Genomic DNA, 26,629 nt, shown 5'->3' with positions numbered 1-26,629 from the left:
AACCCTTTTTCAGGTCGGTCTTATTGTGCAAGATAGTTTCAATAAGTTCATAATAACATCTTTTATAAAGGTTTCAGCCCTAAGTATCGTTTTCTCAGGTCGGCATTATTATGCCAGACAGCTCTAATAAGCTCATAATAACATCTTTTTTCTTAGTAAGGGTTTTCGGTCCTAAGTATCGTTTTCTCAGGCCGGCATTCTTATGTCAGACAGCTCTAATAAGCTCATAATAACATCTTTTTTCTTAGTAAGAGTTTCTGCCCTAAGTATCATTTGTTCAAGTCGGCATTATTGTGCTGGATAGTTTCAATAAGCGCAAAGTAAGGTCTTTTTATTAACAGAGATTTCGGCCCTAAGCATCGTTCAGAGTATAAAAATGAAAAGAAGTCATACGGTAGTACGTCCATTCACGGCATAACCATTGCAGGAAAGAAAGAATACATAGAATAAAACAATGGCAACTTTTATTAATGTAAAGAAGTAGTACAGCGTACAATGAAGGGCTTAAAAAAGCTTATATAGGAAACAAATTACAAAAACAAGAATAAAAAAAAAATAAAAAAAATAAAAAAAAAGCAACAAAAATAAGAAGTCTTGCTAAATTCTGCTCTAGTAGCTACCATATTGAGAGGAAGACCCTTTTTGATGGAAGAGGAGAAGAAGAGGAAGAAGGAAAAGCACCAGGATGGATCTGGTGATGGGAAAGAAGAAGAAGGAGAGGCAAAAGGAGGCATCAGTGAAGGAACAGAGGAAGAAGCAGAGATACTTAGTCTCTGCGTCAGCCTTGACTCCTAACACGCTGGTGCCATATTAGCTATGCTCATAAGAGAGTGGCTAGTACTGATAATGGATAACCCCAGCTCAATTGCACCAAAAGCTTGATGCGACTAGCACCTGCTTCGGATTTTGGCTGAAGGAGGATGGGAAGCATCTTGAGTCTCTGCCAACCCTGCCCTGACCGAGCCATCTTAAACTTCGGAGGGACATAACGCTTCTAAGAAGGATGTTATCTTTTCATCCCCGCTTCTACTTCAAACGTGTCACACTATAAGCTTTGGCTATGTTGATAAGGAAGACTTTGAGCACATCTTAAGGTTTAAGGCTTTAGAAAGGTTAAAGAGTCTTTACGCGAAGGGAGTACCCTCTCGTTTGGCTTCTTATATGGAAGGTAAATTCAGTGGCATTTAATCCGTACAGATTTCCAAGAAGATCTGCAAATGAGGTAGCGTCTGTTCAACTCCCCAATGTCATATATAACCGTCAGATTTGATCGGCCTCGTAGTGTAAATCTATTAAAGATGCGCCTCGTACACTGAAACGACAGGAGCGCCCCGTGTGAAAATCTAGACGAATGTCTCGTAACCCAGTGCATTTCCTAAATAGATGAAGGGACACCAACACTAATGAAGGTTAGAGCTAAACGAATTGTAATAAAGGCTTGGCATCGCAAAAACCCTCCTCTCCGACTAAGAGGTCGAACAGCAGGATTTTGAGGGGCTATTGTGGGACTCAAGAATTTGTGGCCCTGGCCCATTTTTACATTAAGGCCCAAGGCCCGAGCCGAGGAGGGATATAGCCGAGGACGTGTAATAAAAGTCCAAGTAGTCTTGAGACATAGCCGAGGATAATTCTGTCCTCGGCATATCCGAGGTCCCCCTGAAAGAAAGGGCAAGAACGGTATAGGAACAGTTTTGGGAAAAACCTAAAATATCTATGTCAATAGAGAAGGGGACGCTAGATAGTATAACGATCAAAGACAAAGGGAAATCGGTCATTACTGCCATTGAATACTCTGCACCTGACAGAGCCATGCTATTCAGCTTTTACAACCACCCCCAAGCACTTTGGGTATGGGCTGATGGGACAAGTATCAGTCCTAGAAAGTCGATCCTACACGTGGACGTAGGATAAGGGATACAGGCTAATATAAAAGGAGAAACAAGCAATCCGGAAAAGGGGCTGGGAAAAAATGCCAAAAACTAAAGCCTCCCAAACCGTATCGAGGAGAAAGACTCCTCGAAGCGAACATGGCTTACTTTTGTATGAACACCATGATTATCCACCAACCAGTGACCAAGGCCTAGCCCTTCAAATCCACGCTCTACAAATGATATTGTTTGGGCCCTCTTTACGTACGAGTCCAATATCATCTTGGGGTCGTTACGAATTGAGTCCCTACAGTAATTTAATTCAAGTCAAAGCTAGTATAACTTTTTACCTACATAAATTTTTATACTATTTTAATATTTTGAGAATTCAACCTGGAATGGGTTCCATCGATGTAATTCAACAGTTGATTAATAAAAAATAAAAATAAAAAAATCATGAAATAACATTGCAATAATTATGATTATATATCCCGATTTTATTTTTCATATCCATAGTATCATTTATTTCGTGCCAAATTATTTTTTTGGCAAGGAATCTACTCTTTTGAAGAACTTCCCACGTACAAGTGATTTAGATTTGTAAGGGTAAAATACTTGATCTTCATTAACAGCACTAGAAAATCCAATAAAAAAGGTATACATCATTTCAAGAGAATGATCTTTGTACGTCCAAATTCTACCAATTCTTATTGATAACGTCATTTTGTGAAAATTGTATTCAACATTCTCTGTTTTTATTCCACACGTCATTTTGTGAATTACTCTAGCGTTCCAATAAACCTACATTTCAACGCAATGAGTGATCTGAGCTCGTCTTTGACATAAATATTACATAAATAATCTTACTCAATGGCAATGCCACACCTCCTTCAACATTTTACATACACCTGCCCATATTATCATTAAAAATTTATTATTTATAGTCAAATCTATGGAAGGAGAAGTATCCGAGAACAGCAACAAATGGAAGAAGGCCAATGTCAGAAAAACAAACATCGGAAAGTGCTGACAGTAAGGTCTCAAGAAAATATAAACAACTCACCACATATGCAAGGAGACTATAATACCTGAGGATCCCTGGGTGACTATGTAAGGCAGAGAGGCCTCTGTGAAGAATGGATGAAACATCTGAAGAAAGAGAGAAAGAGAGAACTACCATTGTAACCTTAGAACAAGTGTAATTTGCATCTTGAACCAATTCTGAGGAATATAATACAAAGCAATCCGAGATTAAAATTGATCAATTTCCCTATTTCATACTTATTCACAAGTACATATCCTTTCATTTCAAGCTAACGCATTTAAACAAGGGTAACAAAAGTTGATTGGCATCCCATCTCTATAAATTAATTGTGTGAGGTAAAAAGTAAGTTTGACTTAATTTTTCCCCACGACAAAATCAACTAAGTAATTTGTAGAGACTTTTTCACCCCTATTTCTAACTTAATTTATCATAATAATTAGGCAAGTTGAGAATTTCCCATTTCACAGTGAATTCGTGCCTCAATTGGGTATTTAAAAGTAGGTGAAAGTTGATATTCAATTAGTCTTCGAGTAAACTAGGATTGTTGGTTCCCATAATCTAGCTTGCGAATTAAGTTTCTGACGGACTTTAATAATTGCTTGAGCAAGTGTAATTCTAGATCTTCAACATCTTCAAGCAGCTCATTACGTGTACTTTTACCTAAATTACATGCACATAATTTTTATATCATGGAATTTGTCAATACAAGTTACTATATGACCGCAAGAATCTAACATTGACATTTTTTATGTGATAGTGGATAATAAGAATGACAATTTGAATATATCAAACAGGTGAGAACAATATTGGCAAGACACTGAAAAACTATATTTTAATTTGTTGAATATTCTTAAGGTGTGTAGGGCTTTGATAATGCTTATTAAAATTTTGATGTTGTGTTTTGGTTGAGGCCATGATAAATGAAGACTCAATGCCAACTTTTCCAGAAAAATTATAGGACATTATCCTGTAAAATAAAATAAAAAAGCTGATAGTTGTAATAATAAACAATCCCCAGATAATATTTCTTGCTCATTACAATTTTTTTTTTTTTTTAAGTCATTGATTGCTCTTTAACGACTTGAATGTTTTTCTTGGGGGCAGAAAAAATTGTGAAAACGTGAATGACTGAGTATTTTATTTGGCGAAGAAAACAATAACTGAATATTTAATAAAACACCCGCAGTTTCGACCTCACTTTCGCACGACTTGTGACTTTCACCAACGTAAGCGTCGACCAAACCAAACACCGGGCCCCAGCTCTCGATGGCTCTCTTTCCTCTCTCACTCAAAGACTATTCCTATGCCATCTTCTTGGTTTTGTTCTGATGAGAACGTGTCAACTTTCTTTACCTACATAAACTAGAACTCTTCATAGTGCTCGATCATTCATGCTTTAGCTTTATTAATAGACCAAGTCTGGTTTTGTCTCTGAAAAGACTTCAAGCTAAGCAATGGCTTTGGCTTGGACCAGTACAGCTTCTTCATATTCATTGACTTCCCGATCATACATACTACTGGTATTGTTACTACTGGGACTAAATTCCGGGAGCTGTTACGGGTTGGGGTCATTTGGATTCAATATTCACCACCGGTTCTCGGATCCAGTTAAGCAAATTCTGGGCTTTGAGGGACTTCCAGAGAAAGGGAGCGTAGAGTACTATATTGCTATGACTCACCGAGACAGCATAATCCACGGCCGTCACCTCGCCGCCAGTAACAACCAGTCACCGGCGCCTCTCACTTTTGCTAATGGAAACGGCACCCTCCTCATCAACAATTTGGACTTGTATGATCCTTAAGAGTCACTCCTTTTACTTTACTCTCTTTTTTTTTCCTTGAAGTTCCTGTTCCTTTTCTTATAACTTTGTTTCTTCTAAATGGTGTTGATATTTTCAGTTTGTATTATGCTAATGTTTCTATGGGGACACCAAGTGTATCATATTTGGTAGCATTAGACACAGGCAGTGATTTGTTCTGGCTACCATGCGATTGTAACAACAGTACTTGCGTAACCAGCTTACCAACATCATCTGGACAGGTTTGTTATTTATTTTCTATAACTTATAGGCAATGATTTGCTGATACACATCTGTTCAGACTTATATTTAAATTTAACTTTTATGTCAAGATTAATTTTGTACCAAATGAACACTTGATATGTCTGCATTTTGCAGGAGTTGTTACAACTTAGTTTACAGTCAATCCTTTCCCATAACATATTTGCTACGACACATGGATTTCTAATCTTTTAATTATATTTTTACTTCCACTCAATTTGTTTTGGCGATAATATTTTCTAGAAAATGAGTGTCGTTCAAAAAGTATTCTTTATAAAACTATCTTATTTTCTTATGTTTGGTAGTAACCTTAAATAAGTTGAAAAACAATCTACTAACTTTCCTTATTTAGCTTATTGTAAGATAAAGTTATTTTCCAAAAAAGATTTAGTAGAAAACAATCTTTAAAAATAAATCATACATTTTTTGTTGATTAAAAATAGTTTTCCTTTTACTCATTTTATCAAATACTACCAAACACTGAAAAGCGAAAACTATCTTTACGTAAGATTTTTCATTAAAACAAACGAAGCGTTCAAGTACTCTTATCTGGAATCATTTATTGTGTCATTGTGATATCTTTTTCTTCTAAAAACTTTATATATTTTTTGCATTAAAAAGGATGACAACCAAAGAAGTTAAAAAATAAATAAATTACATATAGGACAAAAAGAAAAATCCAATATTTTATAATATAAAAAGTCTAAAAGCAACTGCATTAGAGGTTGAAAAATTGTACAAAATACAAAAAGTGGTTAATTTTACACGTTTGAATCAAAAAAATACCCACATCAATGCTTGCAAAATTGTGCGTATATATAAAAGTACTACAGTAACCGTGTATATATACATGGTTACTGTAACTTTTTATATATTATTTTAATATTTTTTTCTCTTCCCTTGACTCTCTCCTCAACCCATAATCTCTGCATTGGATAACCCAGCATTGCCAATATCATTTTTCCTAGCACCGCCACCCACATCACAGCAACCTAGCACCACCAACCACACAGATCGACCACTGCAACTCAGCATTGCCAACCACAAACAAACCCACCACCACAAACAGACCCACCAACACAACCCAGCACCACCAACCACCAGCACTGCCTACCACCACCACATGGACACATTAACAAAGACAGAGAGCATTTTTGTGAACTTGTGACTGTGGGTTGGTGCTTCGGTCGCTGGAATAGTGCTTGTGGATCGTGGATCGGTGCTTGTGGATCGTTGATTGTGGATCATGGATTGGTGATCATGATGCTTGTGGATCGTTGCTTGTGACCGTGAGGGAGAGAGGGAGATGCAAGTTTCATCATAGAGGCGGCAGTGTGAATGAAGAGAAGAGTTTCAAATGGGTTAAAAAGGGAGAGTTGATAAATAATAATAAAAGTGAGGAAAACATTTTTAAAAAATAAAATAAAATAGATGGTAGAATAGATAAACTGATGTGGTGTTTTGTAAAAGTGAGTGTGTAAAAGAGGTCTTTTTATTTTTTATTTACTTTTTTTCCAAAATGGACAAAAATTTAACATCCATTAATGCGGATGCTCTAAGATATCAAGAAATAGTGATTTAGTGGAATAACTTGCTCTCTTTAAATAGGAGAATCAAATTAGGTTTAAAAATCTCCACTTCCCATTGTACTACGATTTTTTTTTTTTTTTTTTCAAATGTCTAAGGCATTGCTTTAAATGGAACGGTTTGTTGAGATTTTCAATATTGTGATTAGGCTTCTAAGTTCTAAGGTATTGCCTTTATTAAATCTAGTAAAAATTGTTGGTAAAAATATAAGACATTAATCGTTTTATAATTAGAAAAGTCAATGATTTTGTTAGAAGAGGATCTAATTGAGGCATGGATATCATGTACTACTCTTTGAGAAGATTTAAGCCATATGCAATGGTCAAAATCAAAAACCAATAACACAAACCTTTCTCTTAAACTTCTCTCCTCCAAGATATAACAACCTAATTGTTTGACAAAGCCTAGTCATCATACCTCTACCTCTCCATGTTCGTGGAATTGACCCATTTCTTGCATCCAACACTAAGAGTCCTATAACACCATCAATTATAAATTAAATTAGATTCTTTCCTTATTAATATGGGAATAGGTTATTTACTGAAACAATAACTTCCCACTAGAACTTAATTAACCCCTGAAACTCAAACCTTTTTAAATTCAGTCAACCAATTTTTTACCAAAATCAAAATTTTCATTTATTCATTTTAATATCAAAATGCAATAACAATTAATCTTTTTGCCAAGCAGGTAGTAAACTTCAACATCTACAGTCCTAATGCATCATCAACAAGCAATAAAGTTTCATGCAACAGCAGTATCTATTGCGATCCAAATCAATGTCCTTCAACTAATAGCGACTGTGCATATGAAATTCTGTATTATTCAAACATGTCATCATCTGGAATCTTGGTAGAGGATGTTTTGCACTTAATTACAGATGATGATCAATCAAAAGCTGTAGATGCTCCAATCACTTTAGGGTAGGTTATTTTTCATTGCTTTCCTATCTACCAAAATCTTTGGAAGAAATATTGTTTCAGCAAGTGAACATCATACTAATTATATATCGTAAGCAATATCATTTCACAACCAAAAAAAAAAAAAAAACTGGTTCTATAGCGCTGGTTTTTTCTTAGCGGTAGTTTGAAGACCGCCACTACTGGAGACCTCATATGGCACTTTTAGGAATTGCTACTATAGGTCGTTTAATGCCGGCATTTTCCAAACCGCCGCTATAGGTACTCTACTGTAGCACTTTCAGAAACTGCCACAATATATTAAACTATTGTTAGTTAAAATGAAAAAATTATGGAATAGCTGATATTTCAGTAAATATCAATCATTTGGATGATAAATTTAGAGTTTGATATGGTGCTTTCCCTCTTCAAATAAGTGTAATCATTGGTGAGGGTTATCAAAGTGTTTTATTGCCTTAGGCTTACTGAAACACCTTAGGGGAGGTAGGTTATGCTCGGGATTATCATGATATCAAACACTTTTAGAGGGCTGGTGATATTACTAGAAAAAAATTAATGTCTTTAGTATGGTCATTAAAAAAAATCATCATTGGTGGGCCAGCATTACTTTTTCTTTCATAATTTGATAATTAGGAGTGAGGGGATCTAATCATTGAAGTTGCTTCTTGTTAATACCTCCTGGTCAGATCATTTCGGCAAATTTTCATTAATTTGTGTGTAACCCTTGTGATCTAAGAGCATCCACAGCAGTGGATGTAAAATTTTAGCTATTTAGCTATACAAAAAGTCACTTTATCTATTTTACCTATATACATGTTACAGCAGTGGATCTATTTTAGCTTTTAACACAATAAAATAATATAAACACTACAATAAAATAATATTTCTTTCAACCACCAACGTTCAGCCACAACCACCGCCAAATCCATAAAAATCACTGCACAACCACAACAACCACAACACGCCGTGTCCATCAAAACCAGTGAAGAAGAACAAAACAAAAACCCAGAAAAATCAACACAGCCAAACTGAAACCCATGCCCGATACCCTGTCCGTTTCGGTACCAGCCGACGAGACCTGCGCCAAGGGGCACGGTTTCACGGTCTTCACTGACGAATCGAGCCCTAACTGATACTGACCGCCCGATTTCGCTGCCAACGGCGTGGCTTGGTCCTTCTCGATCGAAACGGAATAAGTGCAAAGCGAAACGGAAGGGTCTGTGGCGGCTGGGCTTGTGAGATCGACGATGGAGAAAAGGATTGGCAGTTGGGCTTGTGAGATCGGCGATGGAGAGAAGGTTTGTGGCGGTTGGGCTTGTGAGATTGGCGATAGAGAAAAGGGTCGGCGGCTGGGCTTGTGAGATCGGGGATGGAGAAAAGGGTCGGCGGCCGGGCTTGTGAGATCGGCGATGGAGGGAAGGTCTGTGGAGGAAGAAAGGAGATGGAGAGATTGAGGAGAGAGACACGGAGAATGAAATGCAGAAATAATAAAAAATAAAAAGGTAGTGTGAACATATAATAAAAAATTAATATTTTTTTTAGCTTTGATGAACAGTGCACATCTATATATAGATGTGCACTGTAGCAATGGAGCTAAATTTTTTAGATTTAACTCCACTGCTGCAGCCAAGTTTTTGTGTTGGTGGAGCTAAATTTTAGCATTATAGCATTATAGCTCCACTGTTGCAAATGCTCTAACCCTTTCATTTTGTTTCAGTTGTGGTAAAAATGAGACTGGTAGTTTTCTGAATGGATTTGCACCAAACGGTCTACTTGGGCTTCGTCCTGGTAGTATATCTGTTCCTAGCACCATAGCAAGAAAAGGGCTAGGTCCAAATTCTTTTTCCATGTGTTTTGGATCTGATGGGACAGGGAGAATAAATTTTGGAGATAATGGCACCTCGGAACAAAAAGAAACATCATTCACTGTTGGGTCGTCATTGTAAGTTGTCACTTCTGAACATTGTAAAATTATTTAGTTTAACAAGAAGACTGTGTTTGACTAGAACCTCATGCTGCTTGCACTAATTTTCCCTTGTAAACTTGTTACCAGTCCAACTTATAACATTAGCATCACTCAAATAAATGTTGGAGTGAATGTTTCTAAGATGGAGTTCAGTGTAATTTTTTACTCTGGTACATCGTTTACACACCTAACGGACCCAGCATATACATTTATTTCTAAAACTGTAAGTAATTTAAATGACAAACTTTTAGTTTTATATATCATTGGAACTTCATCTTATGGCAAATGAATGTATGTGATTTGTGTTACTTTGCAGTTCAATTCCCAGGTCATAGAAAAGCGAAATTTATCAAATTCCCAAATTCCTTTTGAATACTGTTATGACTTGAGGTATTTGGGGAAAACCTATTCTTATTTTGTATTGGTTTTCTCTTTTTAACTCTGAACCACTAATTAGCTCCACTTTAATTGTAGTGCAAATCAAACCTCACCTATGATCCCTATAATGAATCTGACAATGAAAGGTGGAGAACAATATTATCTCACTAATCCAACAACAGAAGCGTTCTCTACAAAGGTCTGTTGTCGCACTTATTAGTGCTTAATTTAAGATCTTATTCTTGCCCATGTTATGCTGAAAATTGATGTTGTGGTCTCCAGGGTGGATATTGTCTAGCTATTCTCAAAAGTACAGATATAAACATCATAGGACGTAAGTATATATTATCAACGACTATCCTGATTATAAACCAGTTTGTCTTGATAAAATTTCATTTTCATGTTTTATTTTGAAATTTTACATTTGTGTATTCATTCCTTTTATAAGGAGACTATCAGACATAGAAAACAATTAAAGTTTGGATGCTTTACTTAACCTTACTTTATTTGCAACTTTATTGATTATGAATTATGAAGTTGATAAAAAGCAATAAAGTATTTGAGTTTTCTTTTCTTTTTTGGGAGAACAATATTACATAATTTCTAGATTGATGAATGTGATTTCTTGGGGTGGGTAAATTGCAAGTTTTTGGTAAATAGGTCAGATCTACATATTTCAATCATCTTGTGTCCAATTAATATTAAATTTTCTAAATCATTACTATATTAACCCTTTTAATTAAGTGATCTCATCCGTCTTAAACCAACATTTCCACAATATGGCTAAAAAATATTATGCCCAAGAATCCTATTAGCTGTCTCTAACTTAAAAAATTTTAAGTTTATATAGTAAGACATTATCAATGGGAGGTTTAAACAACAGGAAGCTTTTCATGGTTGGCTCCACTCTATGTTTTAAATAAGACTTCAGCAGGTGCAGAAGAAACCGCAAACATGGTTTTCATATAATCAGTGCACATAGAACAAGCCAATATTGTCAACTTCTATTTTGGGAAAACCAACACCTGGACTTTCATGGTCTCTTATGTCATTTAGTTCTTATGTTTCCTAACATGTTTAAATTGAGAATTTCAACTTACAATATGGTTTTATTTATTTTATCCAGAAAACTTTATGACTGGTTATCGCATAGTTTTCAATCACGATAAGATGATCATAGGTTGGAAGCCATCTAACTGTGAGTTAATTCAACTTTTTCTTTATATTGAATTTCAATATGCGTGTCAATTTTTTCTTTTTCTATTGAATTCTTTATGACCATAAAGAGACATGGTGCCCACAGGTTACAATGATTCAAATTAGAACACTTTCCCTATCAGCCCATCACACTCTCTTACTGCCTCACCTAGCAGTCCATCAGTCTCTCCTGCTACCTCTCCTGCACTTGCCGTCAGTCCACAAGCCAAAGCTCCATCTAGTCAGTCACCCAAGTTGAAGGCTTTTACTTGCACAATCATGATGATTTTTATTTCATTCTTAGCTATTGTCTGATATCTTTTTATTTGGTGAGACTTTCTCGACCCTTGTATCATTATTTGTATTGAATTTAAAAGTTAACTCAAAAGATATTGGAACCATCAATAGCTTGCTAATTTTCTTGCCATATGAGTCCGTTTGGACTAAATGTTTGAAATATCTAGAATCATTTTTATGGATAAATTTTAGAGTGTGTCAATATATTGTATTGGTCAATTTTGTTAATTGAGTGTGTTTTTGACATAAGCCTATTTAGCTTTTTACTAATTACTTTTTGTTAAAATTATGCTAAAGCATATCTAGGGTCCGTTTAGATTGAACTTATTTTGTTGAAACTGAAAACAGAAAATACTATAACAAAATAATTTTTAAATGTATGGATAGAATCATGAGACCAATTTTTAATGAAAAATTTCTGAAAAGTGGAATTTGTGGGTCCATGAACAGTGCACTCGTGCACTGTTCACAGTGGAAAAATCAACAAATGTGGGCTAAAAAAAAAGGGAAAAACGCGGAAGAAGCAAAACGTAGATGTGATAAGTTGGATCCAAACTAGCACTTATACTTCAAAAAAAAACTTTTTAAAAAAATCTAAAAAACTATACATAAAGACCAAAAAATAAACAAATAAACTGGAGGCAAATATTTCCGGATCCAACCCAAACAGGTTTGGCCCAAGAAACACACTCACAACATTGAAGATTTAAAACACCCGCGGTTTCGACCTCACTTTCGGAGGTAATGTGCAGAATAGCTGTGTAAAGGGGTTGTATATAGTTAGTTAGGCAATGTTTGAAATAATAAAGGAAAGTAGCATCTCGAGTTTTAGAAACTCGAGATCCATATTAGAAAGTGTGAAAATGCCACATAGATCTCGAGTCTTTAAGACTCGAGTTTCATGCAAAAAAAAATTCACCTATAGTAGCGTTTTTAAGCCTTACAGTGACGTTTTAAAGCCATATAGCAACGTTTTCCTGCAAAATTTTTTTTTTTTAAATACCAGGTTTAGGGAGCCCTATAGTGGCGTTTTTAAACCCTATAGTAACGTTTTAAAGCCCTATAGCAGCGTTTTTTTTATGTAAATCGAGTCTTTAAAACTCGATTTTCACGTCAATTTTTTCTCACTTTAAACCTATCCTCTTACAAATCGAGACTTAAAAACTCGAGTTTTATCTTGAAACTCGAGTTTTAGACACTCGATATGCTAGTTTTCAACATTGTTTTGAAACGTGACAACTAACTAAATTTTTTAATATTTATTGTTATTTAGAAAAAAAATTCCTCACTCTCGCCTACAAACATCGACCTGTCTCTCTCAATGACTATTCTATCCCCTATTTTCTTGATCTTCCTCTGGTGAGAACATGTCACCTTCCTCTCCCTATATCTCCAAATTATTCGGTCATTTCATGCCTAAACTTTCAGAGAACCAAGTCTGCTTTTCTCTCTGCAAAAAGAATATCAGGCTAAGCAATGTCTTGGGCTTTGAACAGGACAACTTGTTTCATATTCATTGATTTGCGGTTCATACATACTACTGGTTTTTCTACTGTTGGGATTGAGTTCTGGGAGCTATTACGGGTTGGGTTCATTTGGCTTCAACATTCACCACCGGTTCTCGGATCAGGCTAATTAAGCAAATTCTGGGTTTTGATGGGCTTCCAGAGAAAGGAAGCATAGAATACTATGGCTCACCGAGACCACATAATCCGGGGGTCACCTTGCCGCCAGTAACAACCAGTTGCCGGCGCTGCTCACTTTTGCTAATGGAAATGAAATTCCTTCCTCACTACAAAACGCGGGGGCCTTGGGCCGCGTTTTTTAAGCCGCGGCCATAAAAAACGCGGCCCAAGGTAAGCCTAAAGCCCCGTTTTTAAAAACGCGGCCCAAGGCAGAACCTTAAGGTCGCGTTTCGTATGTGGGGCCATAGGCAGGTTCTGAGGCCGCGTTTTTGTGAGATAAAAACGCGGCCTAAGGACTTCCGCCTTTTATTTTCTCTCAAACTCTTTTTTTTTTTTTTTTGTTTTCTTTTACTGTGGCCGCATTTTTAAAATGCGGCCCAAGGTGAGCCTAAAGCCCCGTTTTGAAAAACGCGGCCCAAGACAGCACCTTAAGGTCACGTTTTGCTCGCGGGGCCATAGGCAGGTTCTGAGGCCGCGTTTTTTAGAGATAAAAACGCGGCCTAAGGACTTCCGCATTTTACTTTTCCTTAAACTCTTTTTTTTTTTTTTTTTTGATTTCTTTTACTGTGGCCGCATGCATTTTTAAAATGCGGCCCAAGGTGAGCCTAAAGCCCCGTTTTGAAAAAACGCGGCCCAAGACAGCACCTTAAGGTCGCGTTTTGCTCGCGGGACCATAGGCAGGTTCTGAGGCCGCGTTTTTTAGAGATAAAAACGCGGCCTAAGGACTTCCGCATTTTACTTTTCCTCAAACTCTTTTTTTTTTTTTTTTTTTCTTTTACTGTGGCCGCATTTTTAAAATGCGGCCCAAGGTGAGCCTAAAGCCCCGTTTTAAAAAACGGGGCCCAAGACAGAACCTTGGGGCCGCATTTTTTGAACGCAGCCCCAGGTTTTTCCTATAGCCGCAGGTCAATACCGCGGCTTTAGGGTTTGTATCAGCCTAAACCTTTCAACCCGATCTGATATCAGCCTAAAAATACTTTTCCACCCATCTCATATCAGCCTCCATCTCTCAACCCGATCTTAACCCTCTCCCTCCATCTCCAATCGATGACAACCCTCACCCTCCATCTCCAATCGATCTCAACCCTCACCCTCCATCTCTCTGATCTCAAGCTAGCCCTCACCCTCCACTTCCAAACCTTTCATCTCGGACCTCTTAACAGTTCAAATCTTCAGTTCATTCGCAGAGAAGGAGAGAGAGAGCGAAACGGAAAGAGCCGAAGAGAAAGAGAGGGAAGCTAAGAGAGGGAATTATGTTTTTATTTTTTGTTTTCAATTTTTGAATTTAGGGTTTTACGTTCTGTGTTTGATTTGAATAGAAATTTAGGGCAAAGTTCTTTAGGTTCTGATTATTTTCCGTTTCTTATTTGTTTTGAGGTTATTATATTTGAATTCTAGGGTTTTGAAATTGTTTTATTTTGAAAGGTAGGCTTTTGTTGATTCTTTGATCTGTTGTAGTTTATTTTCGAGCTAAGTTTTTTCTTTATTGTCTGCTATATGTCAGAATCTTATTTTCGAGGTTTTTTCTTTGATCTGTTGATTCTATATTTTAAGGATATAAGAGCTAAAGCTTTATTATTCATTAGAAAAAAAGAAAAAGAAAAAAAGCTGAAGTACGTCATTATTTCAAGAAAAATAGTCACTTCCTTATATTTCAAGACCCAAAAAGTATAAAAAATTATTTGTATCAATCGGTATAGTCCATACTCCATAGATGGATTGACTCACTTTATTAGCTCATATCAATTTCGTCGGTCAGCTTTGACACAAATATTACATCTGGCCAGCCATGAATGTTTAGGGTATTTGGTTGTAAAGAAAGGCAATGAAAGTTTAGGAGTGTCTTGGTATTAAGAAGAATGTGACCTGTAGTGGCTTTTTTTTTTTTCGTATACTATAGAAACCTTTTGGCAGCCACTGTATAATGATATCAATAAAATTTTTTTTTCTTAAATGATTTGGCATTTTGTTATTCGCCAAATTGGGTCACATTATTGGGATTCTATATCACCCAATTAATGGTGATATGCACCCATAAGCTATACTTTAAAATATATATTGACTTATATATTGAGCAACTTCAGTACGTTGCTGCATTTTATTTTTTGTCTAAGTCAGTAGTCAATACTTCATGAGTCATGAATTCGTCTGAGGTTAAAATGTTAATAGCTTTACATGGGCGACACATGTTTGAAAGGGTGCATTGCTTGTGCCAATGTGTCAATGTATATATGCGCGTAATGGTTGTCAAGATGAACTCTGATTAATTCTGTGTTGGCTGATGTAAATTGGTACCAACTAAGCTTGTTCACTTTTAACTTATTGGGAATTCAAGGCCTTTATTACTGGATTTGCACTTTTATGAAGATTTTTATGCAGTAAATTTGCTTTCATACATTTTCATGAAAATACAAATGACTAAGTTTGAATTGGCTTTACCTGTGGCTTGTGCAGATCATTTCATCAATTTCTGGAGGGATTACTGATCTATCTTTTCATGCTGTTGGCTACACATGGCAGCTTATTAATTGCTTCTTAACTGCATCATATTCTGTGAGTGCATAATTTGAACATCTGGATTATCCATAAGCCAGGCCTTTGTATGTTATTTATATTTAGTTCTTTTGCATCCATTACAGTCTTTTAGCATAATTTGGCGTTTTGACATTTTTTATTGAGATTTCTCTTTTTCTTAGTAAAAAATTGAGAGTTCGGCATAAGTATTTGTTGTTAGGCTTGGTATGCAGTACAAGGTTGAAAACTCTGGTCAATGGAACTAATTTCCAAATAGAGTAGTTGTCAGTGTCCCTCCCCCCCCCCCCTTCCCTTCCCCTCCTGTGGCGGCGGACTCTTGTTCTTATGTTGGTCTGAGTCTATTCTCTTACAAGACAACTTTTAAATCTTTGGAGGACTATCATGAGCTTTTTTGTGGCTAAGAAAATGGGGGATGCATTCCCAATATGGTCAAAACCTTTGATGTTAATGAGTACTATGAACCATAAGTTACATAAAGGTTATGAAAAGATAGTGATATGTTGAAAGTGTATGTATAACTTAAGTAGGCATCTTTTTATGGAGTGAATATATGTGCAACAATTATAATTTACTCAGTTGCATAAAGGAATTTCTAGTGGTCATACACTGTTGTAGAATTTTGTTAGTTACACTCAAAACTTCAAGTTTGAGGTGCAAACATTAGACACTTGGTTCAGCAAGACTCCCATAGGTGCACTAGGTTCTTGTATTTCCATTTGGATTGGAGAGTGTTTCCTCATTTGTTACTCCTCCTGTCCCGTTATGTTGGTCCTTCTTTCCCTTTTTTTGTAAATCTATTATAATTGTCTATTTGAAATACTTAATAGAATAAAATGATAATAATAACAGATAGTCCTTCTAGTATTAACACGCAAAACAACATATTGGACGAAGAGAGTTAGTTGAGTTAATGTGTGCATTTGATTCACAATTGGTCCATCATCCACCTCAGAATGGTCAAAATTTTCACAATTACCGAGAGGGGGGGGGGGGGGGGAGAGAGAGAGAGTGAGTGAGTGAGTGATTGTGCTTTAAGTTGATGAACCTAATCTTTCTCCCAAAAAAAAAAAAAAAAAGTTGATGAACCTAATAATAGTCTCAGTAATTGGAAAACAGGCATAGGCCACTCGTGGGCAATGGTGGCTACTATATCTATATGTTGTTTTGTGTGGGCTTGGAAAGAAAGAGTGGTGATTTGAGGAGACCAATTGCACTGATTGGTTGTGCTTGTGAACTTCACTGTTGTTTAAGTAAGCAGCTGTTATTCTTTCTTTCTGTCACTTTATGTTTGCAACTTTAAAATTGTAGGATTTTTTTCGTAAGAAACAAACACTACAAGGATCTTTTTAAAATATTATATAATTTTAAATATGAGAGATCTTCCAAAAAAAAAAGTTTACAATTTTTGAGTAATCTATGGGTTTTAATTAGCTCAATAGTTTAAACTCTATTATTATCATTATCATTGAGGGAACATCATAGATTCAAATAAGTTTCAGTATATGTAAAATTCCTTTTCAAATTTTCCATCTCCTTAAGAAAAAGAAAATTAATATAAAAAAGAACCTCCAAACATAAATTGTATACAAGTACAAAGAGCACAAGTACAAAGAGCACGTCATTAAAAACATAGACGTCAAAAGCAAATTAAAATTTTTCTTTTTCTTTTTCTTATTTTGAATTTACATGACTTGTAGCAGATTGTAAATATACCTAAGTCTAGCTTTTTATTGGTTCATTTATGGGGGTTTTAAAATCATCTTTAATATCTTACCTTCATGATCTTAATTACCATAGGTCCTCACCCAACTCAATTCTAACAAAAATTGCGACATTTAATATAAAGTTTTCTTCTGCCTATCTTGGTGCACACAACGTGTATATGGTTGAACTATTGTAAAGGGTGTCAGAACCCAAAAATGTTTCACTTACATGTTATGCAATTGATTGTTGTCTATAATTAACAGTTTTTTTGTTTTCTAAAGTTGTTAGACGCAGGAATGGGTAAGAAACGCCGATTGCCACTTGTAGACGTCGGCGAAGGACCCTCGAGTTCACGACAGAGAGGGGAGGAGCTGCAAGCCGCCCATACTAGTGATGCTGGGTCACAACCCACAGGTAGTTTACATATCTTGAAATGTAACGTTTGATATTTATTACTGTTGTAACTAATTTTTTGGTCGTTTGCTGCAGGAATGGAGAGGGACCATCCATTGACAATTGTGCAAGTTGGCCAAGGTTCATCACGCTCACGAGACATCATGCAGGAGGAGTTAAGGGCCGCCTATGATGCTGAGCACGCAAGATGGGAGGAAGGAGATGATGATGATGATGATGAGACACAGCCGCCTTCTGCAGGTAGTTATTCGTACAGTGTAAATTATTCTTAGGGTAACACTTTTATGTTTGCTGTTAATGACTAAAGTAACCTATATCTTTAACCTTATGTTTATATGGTTTCAATTTTTTTAGTAGTTTTGACTTGATACATACTTTAATTATTAAAGTAAAATGAAATTTACTAATTGAATGAATTAAAATTCACACAATGATCCAAAAATTTAAAATGTATAAATAAGATTAACAATTTTTTATCTCTGTTGGTTCACTAAAGTTCCTTTTTTTTTTTAATAAAAAATAATTCAAGAGGAGAAGTTAAAGATTTTGAGACATGAAGAATTTCAAACATTACTACCTCTTCGTTGCGCTCTTGTGCATTAGAAATTTCAATGATTTTTAAGATTGAGTCATCTAACTGCACTTTCAGAGAAACTATGTCAGTGCTGTAAAGTAAAACGTAGAAGTTTGATGGTAATGTGTAAAGTTCAAACCGTCCAAAATTCTACTGGTTGATGAATTGGTTATGCAATTTGAAGAAAATCATTTGCTTTTAACAGAGCATCAACAACCATGAGTTCTATTGCCTAACAAAGGATCACTGTCAAATTTAATTCATTAAGTGTTCAAAAACAGATGAAAGACATCTATGCTGGAACTACTATGTTGAAGTTCCACATTAACAAATGTAGTTTCCAGTCATGACCCAACTATTCAATTCTTGGATTATAACATTAGTATTCCAAACAACCTAAAGCATAGTTTCTGGCAGCAACCACAAACTTATATTGGCATGAGAAGAGAACCTACCTTATAGCCTTAAACACCTGCCAATACTCTCCCATGAAAATGAAGACATTTGAACCTTTCATTTTTAATTGAGGAGACTCAAAGCAAAGAAGCAGACAACTAAGATAGCTTAGCTCAGTTGTACATCTCCACAAGAAGAAGATATAGGGTCAACTATAAATATATATATATATATATATATATATATATATAAAATAGAAATTCATTAATTATTACAAACAACTGTACATTTGAGGCATTAAGCTTTGTACACAGGGTGGAGTCTCCTCCAATTACATATAAAAGCCAACAAATTTAAAGCAAATGACAGAGGATTCTAATCCATACTATCATATTCCAAAAAAATAAAACAAAAACCAAAAGGTTTAGACCATTTTTTGTGATGCTATACTATTTGTTACTTATCACCAAATTTTGTAGATGCATTACTCCTAGGTTGGTGGAATGAACAAATTTTGGTAAGTGAATTATATTATTTATTTTACCTTGCCATTTTCTGAAGTTTCCAGTGTTGCTTAAATTTTGTACGTATCAGTGTAAGACTTGTGCTGATTATCAAAAATTAAAGTGCAATATTTGTGCAGAGTGCACATCAGAAATCAACTGTCATACGCTTAAAAAACTATTCCATAATTATGTTCATTATAATGTTTTTCAACAAGCTAATAAAACCTATAAGCATATGTAAATGAGTTGATGTGCTGTAGCAAATTTTAGACTTCCTAACACAATTCTTGTTTCATTAACTCCAAATACAAATACAAATCTCCCTCTTCCCTCACTAAGCTTGAGAAAACTCTTAATTTTATTTTTCATTTTATCAGAAAAAATTTCTGAAAATATATTTTAAACTACTGCTCTTACTGCATTTTAATTAACTTTTCCCTTCTGTTTCTAAGAAAAAAAAAAAAAACACACTTTTCCCTTGTAAAAATGTGCAGTTCGCACAGTATAGAAATCAGTTTTTAATTTGATGATGGATATATTTAGATCTAAACAAAAGAACAGAATTACTGTTGGGGGGACATTACCTTATGTAATGGTAAAGTCACGGGGTGGTCACAGGGGCGGCACCAAGTGAAGATTAGGGGGTTGAAAACTTTAAATAAACCATCTGAGCTGGCCAAAAAAGAAAAAGAAATAGAAAAAAAGTATAAGAGCTAAATAAAAAAAAAAAAGAATTATGTATAATATTTTTAAAATATTTTGTTGACCCTTTGAAATAAAATTTTGAACTCCTGATCCCAAACTTTTTTAAATTCAACAGATAAAATGAGCTTAAATATGATTACCTAGACAATATCTTAGCATGTTTAAACATTAAATGCAAAAAGCCCAACAAAAACCAATTTGATCTAAAATATAGGGGAAAAAAATAGTAAGCCCAACATCAAAAGTAGAAAATTTGTTGACCTTAAACTTCAAGAAAATTTTCTGTATGGTTCTCTGCTTTTGAATTTCTTCTTTCCTTCTTTGTATTCTGCTTTCATGTCTTGGTATTTAGCTTATGCTTCTGCTCCGTTTATCTTTCATTTTTTTTTATGCTCTGTTGATGCTGTTTTCAAATGGGTTTTCTGGTTGGTTTGTATGAAGGGATTTTTATTGGTATCTGATGGAGTTTTCAGTGTTGGGTTTACAGTGACTATTTTTGGGTCTTCCTGAGAATTGTTAAGGGTTTGACAGTGGGGTTTTGGCTGTAGTTCCAGTGGGATTTTTCTTGGCTTATTGTAGGATATTTGTAGTGAGAGTTTTGGAGGATTTGCTGGGTTATTTTCAGTGGGGGTTGAGATTGTCGATTTTGGGGTTGATTTTATGGGTTAAAACAGGGATATTTATGGTTCTATTTGGGTTTGCAAGGGCATTGTTTTTGGGTATTTTTGGTGGTGTTCTTGGCTGGGAATTTGGGTGTTTCAGGGATTCTTGCAGGTTTTGTTTGTGAGAAGGTTTTGTTTGTGTATTTTCTGGGTTTTGATAGTTTTTGTAGCGTGTCTGGGAGTTTGGGTGTTTCTCTGTGGAGAGGGTAGAGACGTGTGAAAAATATTTAGGAAACTTGATTTGCATGGGAGGCCTTACTTATTTTTTAGTAAAAGATGGTGAGGTCGCGTGGGATGGGAGATCGCTTTTTCTTTGGCACTTGGCCAGCTTGCAATTTGTTGAGGGTATGGAAAATATTTGGTTGTGCATGGAACCAAATTGGCTGTGCAAACTTGGGGGTAAGGACATAATTTGTTAAATCTTCTCCTCGATGGGTTCTACAAGAAGTGAGATTTAGGGAAATGATCCAATTAAGTACCACCACTTGACATAATTAGGGACCAAATCGATTTCAAATGTGCACTTCTTTAAGCAATTAATAAAAAGCAAAGCCTAAAATGGTGATGACCCGATTTAATAGAATTGGACTTGTTCCTTGGAAAAGTAAATGAATTTCTAAGGAACAGAAACTCCAATGAAATTGGACTCAATAAATATAGTGGCACACATTTCATGCAAAATCAAGTAATACTAAGAAGGGAAATGGTAATGAGTGTCCTTAAGTAAATTTTACTAAACTTCTTTGGAGTTTGGGTTAATATTCCTAACTCCATTTAGCACAGTTACTTTTATCTCATATTCTGTTCATTGTAGATGTGTAACATCCTTGTCATCAGAGAAAAAACAAAAAGAAAAGAGGGGGTCAAGTCAGATTTTTAGTTCACACGTCCCCCCCACCTAACACCAGTCCCCATCACTCATTTTCACCCACCTCTCTTCTCTCTATTGGCTGGCTGCCTCTATTAGGGTCTTTCATTTTCTTTCTTTTATCTTTACTTAAACACACACACACACACACTCACTTCCACACTCACCCACCGGCCTCCACTCCAAAGTATTCAATCCTCACCATCATTTTTTCAACAAGATCACTGGAAAAATACTTAGGAACCCCAAAGCATCTTCATCACTTTATTTGAGGTAAAAGTTCTAATTTCTTTTGATGGGTATTATGTTTTTGTTTGAGGTTATTTTACCCAAGCTGTAATAATGATATTCATGTGATTTACGAGCTTTGGAAATGATATTCAACTTGGCTGTGCATGTACATGACACTGGCAGTAATGGTGTTACCAATATTATAGGTATTATGGTTGAATTATATGCAACTTACATATATTTTTTGGATAAAAACAGTTTTTTATTTTTGAAAGGGATAAAAACACCATAGTTGATAGAGACATCGACTTATTTGTTATTATCAGTTTCTTTAAGTATCAAAATGTCCACATTTACAAAGATCACATATATCATGTTAGTTGAGCACTTGAGCTATATACAGTGACTTTTCTGTAATTGTGAACTTTGAAATTTCATTCTCTCTAATAATGGTTTACTATATGCAGACGATTTGGTCCAAGAAACCGCACCATCCAATGATGGGCGTGCAGAAGATGCAGTTCGGGAAACCCCAATATCCAATAATATAAATAAAAGACGTGGAATAACGCTAATGCAGCGAATATGGGCTCTTCCACCGAACAAGAAACTTGTATGTGGGTTAAATGGGAGCATGCAACCGGTTGGGGAAAGCGGGCAAACATTCAAAAGGTGGTTGGGCACCTTATGCATCTGCCGCAACTATTGCCCACTTATGCCTGCTACTTGGACGCATGTCGACCGTAAATGCAAAGAAGACGCCTGGGTAGAGATAGAGGTTGTATCAAATTAAGCTACTTTTAATTGTTATGTATAGTCGTGTATGTGCTAAATGACATTTTCAGTAGGGTGAATTATTGCACTATGCTAACTCAATTTTTGCATTTCAGAAAAAGTGGATCATTGACCCAGATATTATCAAACCAGCAAATCAAATGAACTGGGCAATGCACTTGTTAGGGGAGTTGAGAAGGAATCGAAGGAGTAAGTTAAAAAAAAAATGCTACCCAAAAGATGCGTTAATAGAAGATGTTTATCTCAAAAAACCATCTTGGGCTGACGAGCAGGACTACCGCGCACTAGTTGACTATTGGTTTGCCGGCAAAACGAAGGTTGCACTATTTTCTTGCTCTATTATCTTTTACTGGTAATATACATATGATGTAGAAATGTCTATACCGAGTACAGTGTTTTAACTGATTTGTTTGTTTTAATTTGTTGGCGGGAATGTGTAAAGGAATTAACGGATACGAACAAGAGAAGTCGTTCGTTTCAGACGGATATAGCGAGGACAGGGCCTATAAGTTTTGCACAAACTGCTGACAATATGGTAAGAAATGCATTATACAACAACTAGCCAAGTTTTAATGCTCTACTATTTTAATTGAACTTGTGACATATTGGTGGTATCAATAAATTCTAGTTGTATTTATTTATTTATTTTGTTGTTGAAAGAACATGGTCGATTCGAATTCATGGAAATTAAAATAGATTTTGTCGGCTTGAGTTTAGCATTGAGGAAGGGCTTGCATGGAGATGACAGTAATGGTGGCAATGCCCAACGTTGTCGTAGGGTCCAAACTAAGCAATCCACAATTTCATTACTGTAATAATATAAACTTCTTGGTTTAGAAATAATCAATATTAAAAAATCACAAAAGAGTTTCCGTACATATTGTTTGGTTGAATTAAAATTATTATGTGTGATGAATCTGAAGAGTTTGAAGAAACTAGTTTACTGATCATATGCACAGTGTTGGGGTAAGGAAGACTTGGCTTTTTTGCATGTTTATGACTGTTAATAGACATTTCTTGTGATGTTTCCTGTTTTTGATTAGTGATTTCATTAATATTTATGTTTGCCACTTTGTTAGCAAGAGTTTGGTTTGGTATATAGCAATTGGAATGCATATAGGCAGGGGGTTGTAGCTGCGTTTAAAACGTGGCTATAGAGTAATTGTAAAAATATTTAAGGGGTTGTAGCTGCGTTTAAAACGTGGCTATAGAAAAATTCTAAAAATAGTTAGGGGGTTATAGCCGCGTTTTAAACGTGGCTATAGGTAACAGATATAACCACATTTAAGAAACGTGGCTATAGTTGTGGCATATAGCCGTGTTTTAAATGCGGCGAAAATGTCTTCAAAGCTGTCAACAAGGGTGCTATGGCCACACTTTTTCAAACATTACCGCTTGATACAAAGCATTCACATGAAGAAAACAACTCGTCTTTTTGAACATAATAAACTACATGTTTACGGAATTTGTTTTATGGTTATATTGCATGTTATGTTCCAAATTCCATTTGCTATGTTTGGTTGTCGATTCTCACTTCATATCACCAACATAAATTTTCACTATTGTAATGAGACTGTTGAATATGATGTAGGCAAAAGAAAGCGGCCAAGCAGTGGAGCGTGCAAATGTTTTCATAAAAGCATACTGCACGAAAGATGGGACTCCTATTAGTAATGAAGTGCGAGACAAGATTGTAAGCCTATATCATAACCTATTTATTTTCTAATTTGTGCGTGAAATGTTTATAGCAAATAATATGTTATTTGGTTCTTATATGAAAACAGGATAAAATGAAAGAAATTTTAGACAACGGGGGCAAACTAGTAGGAGACCATCGCGATGGAATTCTCTGGGCAAAAGATGATGCGTTCGCTCAAGTGATGGGCAAAGAACGTTCTGGACGTGTCCGTGGGGTCGGTTTTGGACCAACCCCATCAGGAAGAAGTGGGTCCAACCTTCCATGTGTGCATGGGCCGTCGTCCACTGAAACGGCCCAACGAATGACTGCATTGGAAAATTCGATGAAGGACCAACTTGCTGACTCAGAGCAAAGGCATCAGCAGCAACTGGCCGAAGCACTGGCCGAAGCAAAGCGGGAGTTAGATGCACGGCATGAGCAGCAACTAGCCGAAGCACTGGCCGAAGCAAAGCAGGAGTCAGATGCACGGCATGAGCAACAACTGGCCGAAGCAATGCGCGAATCAGAAACACAGCATCAGCAGCAGCTGGACGAAACAAAGCGGGAAATGGCCGATACAAAGCGGAGAATGGATGAAATAGTAGCCTTCTTACAAAAGAACATGGCTTTAAGTTTAAGCGGTTATTCAGGTAATACAAACTTTGCGTTTAATTTAATGAAACTTGCGTGTTTATTGCAATACTATGTGCTACTAATATTGCGTATATAATATTTTCAGGATAGCGCTACATCATAGTGAGGACTCTTCGTGGACTCTTCATGGACTCTTCATGTATAATTGTTTGGATATTCGGAATATTGTAACTTCGTGGATATTGAAAATATTGTAAACATGATTGTAATATTGTGTCAAATGGACTATACACTCTTCGTGGACTCTTCATGTATAGTTGTTTGGATATTTCTTTAGAGAAAATTCATGCTTGAGAAAATTCTTACTTGATATTTTGTTGGAATTCTGGGTTGTTATTAGAGATATTTTGTTGAAATTTTGTATGTTTGACAGGTTTGTAAAAATCTGCCCAGAAAAAGGAAATAAGAAGGAAAAAAAAAATACTATAGCCACGTTTTTAAAACGTTAAAAACGTGGCTATAGACCAATTCATAATAAGAATTCGGGGGGCTTAGGCCGCACTTAAAACGCAGCCTAAGGTTGTAATCTTGGGCCGCGTTTAAAACGCGGCCTAAGAGCAGAACCTTAGGCCGCGTTTTAAGTGCGGCCTAAGACCTGAACCTTAGGCCACGGTTAAAACGCGGCTTAAACAAGTGTCACAGGCCGCCACAATGGGAGGTATGGCCGCACTTTCTAAACGCAGCCTAAGGTTCAACCTTGGGCTGCGTTTTAAACGTGGCCTAAGGTTCAACCTTGGGCTGCGTTTAAAACACGGCCTAAGCCCGTACCCTTAGGCCGCGTTTTAAACGGGGCTATAGGACCCGGGCTTGGGCCGCGGTTAAAAAGTGCGGCCATAGGACCATCAATTTGGGAAGTATTAAAGATATTTTTTTATATACTAGTATTTTATATGTAAAAGTGTAATTTACTATCTAATAATTTTGCCCTAAAAACTATTTTAGTTATTTAAGTTTGAAGTTTGTCAATTCGGTCAAGTAACATTAAATTTGGAAATAGTCATTTTAATTGTAACTTTATCCAAAAATGATTTTAATTAGTCTTTTAGACTAAAAAGAATCTTTAAAGAACTAAAATGATTTTTGGCAAAGTTGTGACTAAATGACTGACTTCAAATTTAAAGAAGTAAAAAGATTTTTGGGCAAAGTTATCAGATTAAAACAACAAACTTCATAGTTAAATTACTATATTGATTTTTGAGTAAAGTTAGTGTGGGTGTAATTTGTATTTTTATTTATTTTATATTAGTTACTATGTTGTGGAGTCTCTTTGTTAGAGTCTAGAAAGTATAGACACTTTATTTGGAGTGTCGTACTAGTCATAACGATGTCCATACATCTTAAGTTAGAGATATACTTATCTAAAATTTTACAGCCGAACGTGTTCTTTGGCATGCTTCTTTTTTAATATTAATAGAGCGGGAAATATGTTCTCATTGGATAGATACCATGATTAGTACTATTTTATTTTCTTGGTGACCAAACAGCGTCGTTCCTGGAGTTCTACATGTTCCTTTTCTACTAACTTTTTTTTTAAATGGTTTTGATATTTCAGTTTTTATTATGCTAACGTTTCTGTGGGGACGTCAAGTTTATATTTTTGGTAGTGCTAGACATAGGCAGAAAAAAAAAATAAATAAAATAAAATAAAAAATTGAGGGGGATGAGGGAAATTGCACCAAGTGCAATCCATAGGATATAACACCCGATCCAAATCCTGGATTTTATGAGCATGACCTCACCGAGATAATAAAAAAATAAAAAATAAAAAAACATTCTACTGGACCAACTCAGCTCCAAGGATCAGGTTCTATGGATAGAGACCAAATCGACATGATTCAAAGTGAAGTCAGCTTACAAATTATGTGCTAGAGGAGATAACTGTGCAACTGGAGAAGGAAATTCCA

The 26,629-nt window shown here is 35.8% G+C and overlaps 1 protein-coding gene and 1 pseudogene across 1 annotated transcript; both read left to right on the top strand.

The window, feature by feature from the left end:
• Positions 1–4,367: 4,367 nt before the first annotated feature.
• On the top strand, positions 4,368–22,376 carry LOC115950464 (annotated as a pseudogene).
• LOC115950463 lies at positions 17,539–25,048 on the top strand. The gene is made up of 8 exons (XM_031067656.1): positions 17,539–17,656; positions 17,732–17,896; positions 22,066–22,376; positions 22,489–22,553; positions 22,766–22,928; positions 23,985–24,086; positions 24,178–24,721; positions 24,811–25,048. Exons 1-8 carry the CDS (start codon positions 17,539–17,541, stop codon positions 24,813–24,815), a joined length of 1,473 nt encoding a protein of 490 aa, XP_030923516.1. The 3' UTR covers positions 24,816–25,048.
• Positions 25,049–26,629: the final 1,581 nt, after the last annotated feature.

Source organism: Quercus lobata, chromosome 6 (genome assembly GCF_001633185.2).
Source record: "Quercus lobata isolate SW786 chromosome 6, ValleyOak3.0 Primary Assembly, whole genome shotgun sequence".
Taxonomy (NCBI): Eukaryota; Viridiplantae; Streptophyta; class Magnoliopsida; order Fagales; family Fagaceae; genus Quercus; species Quercus lobata.
Note: the sequence above shows the minus strand (reverse complement) of the source record. Positions and strands in the feature narration are given on the sequence as shown.